The sequence below is a fragment of the Lissotriton helveticus genome, chromosome 12, assembly GCF_964261635.1.
Source record: "Lissotriton helveticus chromosome 12, aLisHel1.1, whole genome shotgun sequence".
In the NCBI taxonomy this organism is placed as follows: Eukaryota; Metazoa; Chordata; class Amphibia; order Caudata; family Salamandridae; genus Lissotriton; species Lissotriton helveticus.
Genome location: NC_136073.1, coordinates 309,237,214 through 309,250,004, shown reverse-complemented (window position 1 = coordinate 309,250,004; position 12,791 = coordinate 309,237,214). Strand labels below are relative to the sequence as shown.

Sequence of the window (12,791 nt, the reverse complement as noted above, 5' to 3'; positions counted from 1 at the left end):
GCACTGGTCGCTTAGCGAGCAGGTACGTTCTAGGGCAGACATGCGGTTGCTACCGTATGAACACTGGTTAATCACACGCAAATCCGACAAAAAACTAATTTCAGATTTGTATAAGATGTTGCAGGTTAAATACACTCATACCTATAGCTCGGGGAAGGCGCGCTGGGAAAGGGAACTTGGGAGGACATTTAGCAATAAGGACTCGGAGGGCATTTTTTATAGAGCCAGACACTCTGCCTATCACATGGGCCTTACAGATACACTCACTAAGGTTGCCACTTATTGGTATTGCACCCCTGAACGGTTGCATGAGATGGATCACTCTAGAGAGGCGACATGCTGGCGGGGTTGTGGTCAGGTAGGAACACTGGTTCACTTGCTTTGGGACTGTGTTCATGTTCAGGGATATTCGAAGCAAGTTTTGGATGAGGTGGATGCACACTTTGAAACAGAGGTCCCACGATTTCCTTCGTATGTATTGTTGGGCCTACCAAACCCACTCACATATCCACTGCGCTCCCGCAGGGGTCACCTGATTGCAATTGCACTAGGTTCTGCAATGCAGAATATCATTTCCCATTGGCGCACCACACATATCCCTACATTCCAAGGTTGGCTACACCACTTGTGGTTTGTGTTGGGTATGGAGAAGCTTTCATTGACTCTGGCTGGGGATGAGGCCAAATATGCTGAGCTGTGGCAACCCTTTCTGTCTTTGTTGGCCTCGGAGTTTCGGGAGGTCACTGGTCCTCGATTCTTGCGATTGTTGCGCCTTTCTGATGTGGGGAACCCGACGACAGGCTAGTGGGAAGGAGCTTTTGGATGACTGGATTGGTGGACTTGGAACGTGGGAGGAGGGTGGGGAGGGGTGGGTTAGGGTGGGTGGCTGGGGGTTTTGTTTGCTTGCCTTTTTACCTTCTTCCAATGTTGATCGTTTGCACATACCAAACGCCTTTTTACTAACCTTACCCCCCACTTTGGAATGGTCCTATCCGTTTCTTGGATTTTGCTATGCAATGGGTGAAGGGGACGATATTGATAAACGCTTTCTGTGTATGTGCTTTGATTTTCCAAAAAAAAAGATTTAATACTAAAAAGGTCTTACTACACCTTAGGTGTTAATACTCCATACTCCATATGATGACCTTTAATTGCTTTTGCACAACTGTGGATTCCAGTCCTTGTATTTTACACTTTAGAGGTTCTGTTTTACTAAGTTCTGTAATTTGTTTATACCCTCGCTGTGGCCATACTTGGTGATCTGCTTTCTTTTACTCTTTTGCAATGCAATAGGTCTTGCATTTTTTAAACGTTGACCTATTGGTAATGTAACTGACAATGCCTTTTATTAAAGCGGTTTTTAAACATATAAATAAAAAGCATTGTCATTTACAATGCCAATAGCTGAAAATCTAGCAATTGCGAGACCTATTGCATTGCAAATGCTTATTCATCATGAACAGTTGTGTTCAATCGTGTTAAGTATAAAGAAGGGTTTCGTTCTGCCCAATTACTAGAAGGCATTAGCTGTGCCACGTTAAGAGTTCTTTTGTTTACTCTGGAGACACCAGTTTCTGTTGGAAGTGCGAGGGAGGCGACACATCTCACAGGAGAGGAAGTGTGAGCATAGCAGCTGGTAGAAAGTGGGAATGCGTGCAAGGAGTAAGCGCGAGAGCCTGTGCCGGGCAGGATGCATAGTTCGTGGGAACGCGTGCAGTGGTAGGGCTAGCACTACATTGGATTGTGGTGGGACGCTGGTAGAGGCGAGAAGGTGTAGGAGCTAGGGTGGCGCGAGCATGTGTGCAAGGGCGGAAAAGCGTGTCGAGGGGTGGGGGAAGCAGGTAGAGAACGTGAATGCGGACAGTTAGGTGTGGGCTTTTGCAGGGAAGGAAATCGAAGGGGATCTCAGCAGTGGAGGGGGAAGCCTGTGATTGGGTGTGTGCAGCGGGTGGGCTAGGTGGGGGAATTTATGCAACTGGTTACATAAGGAGCAGCGAGGCAGGGCGGGAGTGTGCGCTCAGTGAAGTGTGAAAACGTGTGGGGAGGGGCGGGACTGGGATGTGTGCGACGGAGCAGATGGAGCAGCCGGCCGCTCTCCCCGCTTATATCACTCATCCGTAAGATGCAGAATCAGCGCGCGCTGCACTTTGGCCAAGGGCTCGCTATAAATACCAGGAGGAGCGGGCCCCGCTGCACTCCGGGGCTGGGATCAGGACGCGCCCGCACACACCATGGACAGCAGCAGCAGCAGCAGTAGGGCCGCGGCCAACTCGGCGCTGAAGAAGGTGTTTTCTAGAGCAAGAGAGGAGTGCCCAGAGCCGCTGAAAGCACGGGTGCAAGGTAAGGAGGGGCGAGGCGGTGTACCGCCAGGGGAGAGGGGAGGAAAGTAAGGGAGAAAGAGAGGTGTGAGATTATATGCCAAAGAGTGTGAGATGCGAAACTGTACCAGAGAGTGAAAGAACGGGGGAGGGAGTAAGAAGCGGGGGGGCGGGGGGGGGTCAGAGAGCGAGAGAGGCGAGGCTCTGTGGGAGGGGAGGGCGAACTCTAGTGAGAGAGAGGAGTAAGGCTGTGTACCAGAGAGAGAGAGGGAGGAGGTGGAGGATGGAGGGAGAGGAGAGAGAGCGGGCAGATAGCGAGAGAGAGGCCAGGCTGTGAGTGGAGGGGGTGAGACCTAGTACCAATGAGAGAGATAAGAAGTGTGATCTCATGGATGGGGGGGGACTAAAGAACAAATAGGGCAATTGGTGGAGAGCGCATAGAAAAGGGAAACAGCGAGAGTAAAAGAGGAATAGAGAGTGAGAAAGGGGAATGGAAAAGACGAAATAAAATGGTGGGGAGATAATAGACGGCGGCCAGGGCGAGAGGAAGGGGGGGGGGGGGGATGGCGCCAGGCATGGACGGGTGGCTGCGTGCGGCACCTGACTCGAGTCAGAAACACGCTTGGCCCCAGCCCAGCAGAGAGAGGAACACGTGGTTGTGCAGCACTTTCCCCGGTCTACGGGATTTTGAGTGGAAATAGATGGATGTCTGGCATCCGGCCCAGGGTGCGTGGGAGAGGGGCCGGTGGGAGCAGCTGGAGGAAGCGGGGAGGAGGCGGGAGGGAGTGGGCTGGTCAGAAAGACCGGACCGAGCAGCTCCAGCCCTGCGTGAGGAACACCAGGTCCGATTTCCGTGTGCAGAACATTCGGGCTCTTACCACACCATCCAGCGGCACTGAGTACATACACCCCGTACTCGGTCCCTTATGCACTCCCACTAACTGCCCTATTTAAATGGGGAACCCGTGTGTGCATGTACTGCATCATAAAAAAATCAACCCAAACATATCGTCCTGAGTGGACAGTTTTTCTTGACTCTTTGGCATGTCATATATCCTTCCTTTGCAATGATGCAAAAAGGGCTTCCTGCATTTTTTTTTAAACCAGAGCAAAAAGAACAAAAAATGGACAGAATGATGAACAATGCAAACATTCACCCCAGTCACAAAGATCTGGGTTTAATCCATTGTTCTTTTGCTCACCACCCACCCTTAGCCCTTTTAAAATATCTGTAGCAACATTTGTACAGCCATTAAGGGCATGGTCCCTAAACAAGTGCTAGGATTGGATACAATTCCGTGGACCTCTTCCAGGGTGAGGTTGAAATCTCTGGAGCTTATTTTTCACCATTGTTCACAGCTTTCCTGCAAGGGGAACTGTAGTGAATGAATACCCACCAAGTTTGGTGATAAATCTTCTTTATTCCTCAAGATATGCAGTACAGATAAAAAGGTGCTGCCAGCTTGTAAACGAACTCCAGACTGACCAGCACTCCACACACAAGCATAGTGACATACACACATTCTATGCATGACCTACAACAGTTCTATCATTGCTAAAGAAGCACTTCTAAAAATAACATTATAAGCATTACTACACATCCTCCTCCTAAAATAATAAAAAAACAAAATCAACTTAAAGAATTATTTACAGACAAAATCATTTAAAAATCTTGGAGTAACAACACTTCTACCACTTCTGGTAAGAACAAGAGGTTGCAAACTCTCAGCGACAGGAGGATTGTGATCACATTGAGTTAGAGAAGAAGATGGCACAGAACTAGGCTCTTTACCAACGTTCTGAGGTTCTTCGACCAAAGACTCAGATCCAGGAAATGGAGTTGAAGACTGACTAACAATATTGTCACCGTCAGAGGGAGTTGAAGACTGACTAACAATATTGTCTCCGTCAGAAGAATCTGTGCTGGAATCCAAGGACACAACTGGAGTCAACCACCAAAAGTCACCACACACATCCCCCTTCTTGTTTTTACAAGGATCAGACCCTCTGGCAAAAGCAATCTTACTCATGTGATGAATGGAACCATCATCTAACAAGACGGTATTACGCATTACTTTAGTGATTGTCTTGGGATCAGAAAATCTAGGTTGTAACTTCCCAATTTTCTTGGAAGATTTAACTCTAACCAATTGGCCAACTTCAACGTGAGTATCTTTAGTACCATGTTTTCTATCATAATACAATTTGCTTTTATCCTGAGATTTGCAAATATTCTCTGTGACCTTGTCAGAATTCCAAGCATACTCTTTGCTTCTCCCCATCCACACAGGATTTAATTTGGAATACGGAAATCTGCCTCTCATTAAACCAAATGGACTTTCACCACACGTTTCATGAATAGTGATTCTATAAGACCATAACATTTTGTCAAGTTCGCCATACCAATTTTTTCTGTTCTTGTTGGCTAATTGCAAGGTTCCTTTAATAACCCTGTTGACCCTTTCTACAACAGAATTGCCTTGGGGATGATAAACAGCAGAAAATCTTTGCTTGATACCAGATGATTCCATAAATACCCTCATGGTATCAGATTTGAACTGAACGCCGTTGTCAGTTAGAATAGAAGCAGGAAGACCTTCTCTGATAAAACACTCATCCAAAAATGATATAACAGTTTCAGTGTTGACTCTGTTAACTACTTTCAATTCGATCCATCTGGAGAATAGATCTACTAAGACTAAGATGAACTTGATAGAATCATCTTGCCACACAATAGGTCCCATAATATCTAATGCTAATTCCTCCCAGGGTAATTTGGGACACCTAAGTGAGGACATTGGGGGATTAAGCGTTTTTTGACTTTTGTCAGAACACTCACATTGCACACAGTCTCGAACAGACCTTTCGATCTCCAAGTCAATGCCTGGCCACCAGTACAAGGCTTTTATAATTCTTTTTGTTCTGGATATTCCAGGATGTCCCTCATGGCCCAAAGAGATAATTTTTTGGCGTACTCCTAACGGTGGTATGAGTTTGTCACCACGACATAAGAAATCACCGTCAAGACTGAGTTCATCTTTGACCTCCCAGAATGGCTTCAATTGACTGTCAGTTTTAGTTAAGACAACCCAACCTTGGTTGACTTTTATTTTAACTGTTTCAAGAACATTATCCTTGCCAGAAGCTGAATTCCACTCATCCTTTGATAAGCCATGAGGATCAGAAAAAATTCCAGCAACACAACAATCATTCCAAGAGTTCAAATCAATTTCCTTCATTGGTAAGGGTAATCTACTTAAGAAGTCAGCGACCACATTCTTTGCACCAGGTACATACTGAATAGTGTAAATGAAATCTTGGAGTCTCATGGATAAACGAGCAATCCTGGCTGAAGCTCTGGACAAACCTTCCGTAGTGAGGAGCTTGGTCAGAGGTTTATGGTCTGAACGTAAAATAAACTGTTTACCCCAAATAAATTTACGAAAGTGCTCCATTGCCCATACCACAGCAAGCGTCTCACGCTCGATCACAGAGTACTTTTCCTCACAAGGTGACAATGATCGTGAAGCGAAGGCTATGACAATTTCATCACCTTGTTGAGAAATCTGTGAGAGAACACTCCCCAAACCAACTCCACTAGCGTCAGTGGTCAAATAAGTTTTGGCGCACGGGTCAAAACCTTGTAGCATAGGCGCATTCACTATGGCATATTTGATTTCTTTAAATGCAGCACTACATTTCTCATCCCAAACAAAAGGTGATTTGTTCTTCATGAGAACACGCATGTGAAATGTTTTCTGTGAAAACTGATTAACAAATTTAGAGTAAAATTCAGCTAAACCAAGAAATGATCTGAGTTCATCCTTGGACTTAGGTTCAGGTGAATTCACTATTGCTTCAACTAATTTTGTTTTAGGTCTTATCCCTTCATCACAAATTTCATGACCTAAATACGTAACAGAGCTCTTTGAAAACTTGCACTTGCTGAGCTCCCCAACCAAACCATTATCAGCTAAAACCTTAAGAACTTTTCTCAGGAGATTGTCATGGTGATTTTTATCCTTTCCCATAATTAAAATATCATCCTGGAAAAAGATTACCCCTTTGATGTTTCCAAAAAGGTTGGTCATTAGCCTCTGAAATACTGCCGCAGCAGAGGCTAAGCCAAACGGCATTCTTTTAAATCGAAAACATCCAAATGGAGTAGCAAATGATGTAAGATGTCTACTTTCTGGATCAAGAACAACCTGATGATAAGCTGCTGATAGGTCCAAAGTGGAAAAAACTTTTGCATCTTTGGTTAAGGACAACATTTCATCAATGCGTGGAAGTGGATATTGATCAACCAAAATTTGACTGTTCAAATATCTCAAATCCACACATAAACGGGCCTTGCCATTGGCCTTGCGTGCGACGACTAATGGCGAAACCCATTCAGCTGCTTCAACAGTCTCAATAATATTAGCATTTAACAATTTATCAAGTTCGGATTTAACCTCATCCCTAATGATGAGAGGAATATTCCTGGCTTTGTGAATTTTAGAAATAGCATTGTCTTTAAGTCTGATTTGATGTGTAAAACCTTTCAGCTTGCCAATAGTGCCAGTAAATACAGAAGGAAACTCATCAATCACCCATTTCTTGGTGTCTTCACTTATGCAGGAAACCAACACTTGTTCCTTGCTATTGGGATCCAAAATTATGTGTAGACTTTTTTGATCCCTCCAACCCAACACTGAAGGACCATCCTTCGACACATACAACTTGCAAGTGGCATGCATACCTTTAAACTTGAAAATTAGTAGTCTGAACCCTAAAATCTCTATTGTGTTGTCGGTATAACTAACAGGTGAGATATCAGAAGGTTCCAACCAACTTCCAATTTGGTTAACAAATTTCTGATCCCAAACATTCTTGTTCACAATAGTATAGGGTGACCCAGAATCTGCAGCAAGTTGCGTCATGACTCCACCTAATGAGACTTGGCATAAGGGTTTACTAGAATCAATATCAGAAATGTTCAATACTACCTTTTTTTTTTTAACTGCATTTTGTACAAGTAGAACTTCTTCATCAGAAGATGAGGTACAATCCTGTGCTACCTCTTGAATGCAAGCAATCTTACCTTTTGAATTTTTAAAGACTTTTCTTTTACAGACCTTAGCAAAATGCCCCATAACCCCACAGTTCAGACATTTAGTGTTCTTAGCAGGACACTTAGGATAATGAGCAAGGTGAGAATGACTACCACATCTATAACACACAGGTTCAGAGGTTTTCTTATAGTCAAAATTTTCTTTTTTAGCATTAGTAGACCTGAAATCTTTGTTACTTCTAATAAAAGATTTCCCTTCAGAAATTTTGTTTACGATTTCAGTTTCCTTTTTCTCACTGGAAAGAGAAGCCTTTGCGCAACGTTCTGAGAGTTCAGCTTTTTTAACCATGGCGATAATTTCTTTCAAAGTTCCATCACCTTCAACCCATAGTTTATTCTGAATGGTTTTAGTTTTAGTGTACATGACAACTTGATCTCGAATAAGATCATCATGAAGTTGAGCAAATTTGCACTTAACAGCTAATTTTCTAAGTGCGGAAACGTAATCCTCAACTGATTCGGATTTATTTTGCTTGCGTTGAAAGAAGGAATGTCTGGTGACAGCAATGCAAACACAAGGAGAGAAATAATCATCGATATCCAAAAGTGCTGAATTGAAAACATCAATGTCACCAGCAGATCTATCAGTCTTGTCCAACTGATTGTAGATTCTTAATCCTTCAGGGCCAAGACCTAATAATAAAATCCTTTTTTTTCTTTCAGGAGTGAAAGGTCCACTAACATCTTCAAGATTTGCAACATAGTTCAAGAAATATTCTTTCCAATCTAACCAAGCAACAGGAGGATCACCAGGAACAACTAAAAATTCTCTTGGAGCATTTAGGTTCAGGCCATGTACAGGCTTTTCACCAGAAGAAATGGCACTGTTAGTGTCAGGCATAATGACACAAACCCAGAAAAAATTATTATATGTAAATATCAATGTATATCTGTTTTATCTTATTGAGGAAAGATACAAAAATTATTGCAGGCAGCACCTTACTAGAATTTGATATTGTCAAAATAAATAATACTGATAAACGTTTATAAATACCAGAAAACAGCAATTGCCAGAGTCCAGAATCAAATCGGTGTGAAACGCGATGAAAATGAAGAAAAATCGGCATAAAACCAATCTAAAATGGCCGCCGACGTGACCTTACGTGGGGTCGTACCCACAATTCAATGCGCGAGTACCCACAATTCCATGCGCATGTAGTAGTGATGAGCAGTGCACTGACGCGCGATGACAAAGGAAGGTTCTGCAAGATGCTGCGACGTTCAAACTCACTGGAGCGGGAGCTAACACGCTGTAGCGGTTTGTGAAACGGTGGCGTTTGAAAGATGCAGAGTGGGTAGGAAGCTAAAATAAAGTGGTTTTCTTCATTTTTTTTTTTGAAAAGATAAATGAAAGTCTCACCGCACTAAGGCACAGCTGTTTTGAAGAGAAACGAATAGTTTTCTTTGAAACGAAGAGTTTTCTTGAATCCAGGATAACAAATGTAGAGTTGTATGAAGCAGGATATCAATTTCATTAGAAAATTGCCAGTTTCCCTCGTCGCCAAATTTGTAGTGAATGAATACCCACCAAGTTTGGTGATAAATCTTCTTTATTCCTCAAGATATGCAGTACAGATAAAAAGGTGCTGCCAGCTTGTAAACGAACTCCAGACTGACCAGCACTCCACACACAAGCATAGTGACATACACACATTCTATGCATGACCTACAACAGTTCTATCATTGCTAAAGAAGCACTTCTAAAAATAACATTATAAGCATTACTACAGGAACCTCTGCCCCCCCCCATGTGGGCGGGGTCAGTAATTGTCCCCATTTATAAAAAGGGACCCGTGAACTTCCAATTAACTATAGACCTATTAGTCTGCTCAATAGCGCCCAAGTTTATTTTCCAGCATTCTACTTGGCAGACTACAGGATTGGATGACAGATAATAACATCCTGTCCCGTTGCAGGCGGGGTTTAGGAAGGCCACAAGTACGGTTGATCATGTGTTCCGACTCTTTATGTTAATTTGGAAAACAGTCACACTGGGGGCTGGTCGCCTGTACATCGTATTTGTGGACCTCCACTCCGCCTTTGATCTAGTCCCTAGGTCAAGTCTATGTTGAGTGTTGCAGGAGCTAGATGTGCCAAATTATCTACAAGATATCATAACAAGGCTGCACAACAATAACAATGCACAGGTCAGATGCGGGAATGCGGGTGTGCTCAAAGAGACATTTCCAGTCAATAGAGGGGTCAGGCGGGGGTGCATGCTTGCCCCCACTCTAAACTCACTCTACATCAATGGCCTTATAAAGCACTTAGATTAGGGTGACAACAATGCCCCAAAGTTGGCAGACATGAGGATCCCTGGTCTCATATTTGCCAACGATACCCTCCTCATTTCCAAATCACCAATGGGCCTCCAAACACTACTGGACCATTTTGAAGATTTTTGCATAGCACAGGGCCTTGAAATAAATGTGTCCAAAGCCAAGTATATGGTAATCAACCCGGGTCGCACAACCAGGGAAAATCCAACATTAACAGGAAAATCGACAGTACAGACATTGATCTATCCGGGCATCATAGTAACAGAGCAGGGCGGGTGGCTGGCACACATTATGCAGCACAGATTAAGACATGAGCAAGTAGTAGGAAGAGTTACAAAGCTGACCCGTAACTCTGAGTTCCGACCGGCCCAGCCGACACTACAGGTCTACTACCATCAAGCCCTGGGGAAGGCCACTTATAATACAGAACTATGGGGCCATCTAGATTCCTCCTAGCTAAAATTGGTGGAAAACCTATTAATGCAAACACTAGTGGGTATCCCAATAAGTATGCCTTCATTGCCACCAAGACTTGGTTTGGGGTTGTGATCTCTCTCGGATAAAGTTGGTCTCCATCCCATTCTCTTTTGCAGGAGTATCTGGCCTACACTAGAGTTCCGTCCATACCGAGATGGATTAGAAGAAATACTTAGGCTGGTGAAATCAAGCAATATACCTTGGATTAAGTATATTGAAGTCACCCAGGGGGCGATTGGGCTACCATCACTGTGGAGGCTAGATCGGAACCCAAGAATAATATCAAATTAGCATACTGGCAGCATCAAGAGTCTTTAATACACTCAAATGTGCAGCACAGCTCCCTGACTGATGCCTTCCTTTCAGTTAAAGGCTCATTCATCAAGGAAGATTTCATCATGAATGAGATTGAGCGAGGCGTCTAGTCCACTGGTGTAGCGAAACTTGAGGGGGACCCCTGCAAGGTACGTGGAGGGCCCCCCTCCAGGCTCATTATGGAGCTCTCCGGGCAGAGTACTTTGCTGAGGGTGTCCCCTGGAAATTGGGGACCCCACACCACGGGGGCTGCAGGGGCCAGTGTTATGCCACTGGTCTATTCCTGCTATTTCGCTATGGGACCATGCCCCTCCATTCATTAACATCAAATGGGTTAAATCGCCTTTGACGGATGAGCAGCTGTGCCAAGGTTGTGGGTCCTCTAAGGAGTCTCTAGAACATGTAATGCTATTCTGTCCAGCCTACCTAACTAGTAGGTATCGTTGGATCCTACCTCTGCTGAAATTTGGAGATTAGAGAATATAAGTCTGCTCTAAGGATATTAAAAACTGATTGTAGTAAATCATTGGTATTTGCACTCTCCTGCTACTTGTTGGCTATGTGGACAACAAGGGCCAAATTTAAGGCCTAAAATGGCTAAACATCTGGTGCAATTTTACTAATGAGCTTACACATACAAAAAGTGCATTTTAATGTTTTATTTATTCTGAGTTCTTATTCTCTATCCACAAGACAGTTTTCAATATTTTTCTTAGCCACATTTACTTCTGGACTATGTATTTTATTGCATTATGATTGGCAGTGTTTTACCATGCTTATTTATGTGCTTTAATGGCCTTGAGCCAAAATAAAGCTTGTATGACATGAATCAATTGTGCAAAACAACCCGATGGTGAAGCATACAATGTTCTTTTAAACACACACATGATTTTTTTTGCTGTCGAGAAATAACACTCTTCCTACTTGGCTCTATCTTGAAATATTAAAACTACACATGAGTTTCTCTTCAGAACCACCTTCAAAATCTCTTTTTTAGCCAATATGTTTAGAATATTTCATTGTTGATTGAATAAAGATCCCCCCCACCGTAGTGCTAATTTGAGCTGCAGGTTGCAGGAGGTGTGGGCACTGGCACCCATTTTTGGGGACAGGGACTTATTTTGCATGATCACAGTTGACTCTGAGCAAGAGAGAGTGTAAGGAAGAACAGAGAGAAAGAAAGGGGAAGAGAAGTACAGTAAACAAGTGACGAAGGGTAAAGGCAGGAATGGAAAATAACCTAGAAGAATGAGATAGAGATATGATGTGTAAGGTGGTGAAAGAAAGAGGCATGTGCTGGAATAAAGACTAGGTATACCTAATATGTAGCAAAGGCGACATTTGGCAGTGCCAGCAGTGGACTAATAAGAAAAAACTTGGGGCACCTGCACTAAATTCAGCACTTCCCTCCCCACACACAACCCCCTCCATCCCTGCGCCAGACTCACAGCTATTCTCTATCATTCCTTGATATATGGCACTGGCTTTAAACATTTTTCAGAGCTATTAACTTGCAGTACAGATCTGAGGTAGGGCATGGATGAGGTATCAGGACATTGCTGTCAAAATAATTCCTGAGATAAACCCTATGTCTTAAATTTCTCCCTGTCGAGTTAAACATAGAAAATCTAGACCCAGTGGGATTATATTTTTTGTACATGATATTTAGGTCAGGAACTATTTATGTAAACGTCATTGTGACATACAACAGAGTGTCTCTCTACATCAGGGAGACATTTCCTAGACTTCCTGCAGACCGCAGCCATCTTCAGCTGCTGCTTGAGTCTTTACATGCCCCACCTCAAGAAAACACATGCATGCAAGGGGCCGTCGGAGTCTATGGGGGGAACATCCATGACAACATTGTCAAAACACTGCGCTGCCATTACCACGCGTCGTTTACAACGCAAGTCGTTACCGCGACTTGCGCTGGAGGGCGCTCTAGACTAAGGAATAGTAGATTTACTATTCCAACACCTTCCCTACTGTACGTAGGCTGGAGTTGGAATAGTAAATCTTACTATTCCTAAGTCCAGCACCCTACAGCGCAAGTCGTTGTAACGACTTGCGTTGTAAAAGATGCGTTGTGATGTACCGCGATCTAAAAGATCACGTTGTAACATCATACAACCGTCTATGGGAGCGAAGTTGTGGATCCCCACTCTTGAAGAGTGAACAAGACTGTTCACTTTAGCTAAGCCCTGAAAACTTAAATTTCCAGGGAGATATCTATAGAATCCGATATTGTGTGCTGGAGGGTGCAGTCCTTACATTTGTAAATAAATA

The 12,791-nt window shown here is 43.6% G+C and overlaps 1 protein-coding gene across 1 annotated transcript in view; it reads left to right on the top strand.

Moving 5' to 3' along the window:
* The first annotated feature begins 2,019 nt into the window (after positions 1-2,019).
* The window catches only part of BCO1 (beta-carotene oxygenase 1), a 236,689-nt gene continuing 225,917 nt past the window's right edge, over positions 2,020-12,791 (top strand). Inside the window, exon 1 of the mRNA XM_078670768.1 lies at positions 2,020-2,340. Coding sequence (XP_078526894.1) covers positions 2,232-2,340 — 109 coding nt within the window. The 5' untranslated portion in view covers positions 2,020-2,231. The remainder of the gene's footprint in view (positions 2,341-12,791) is intronic.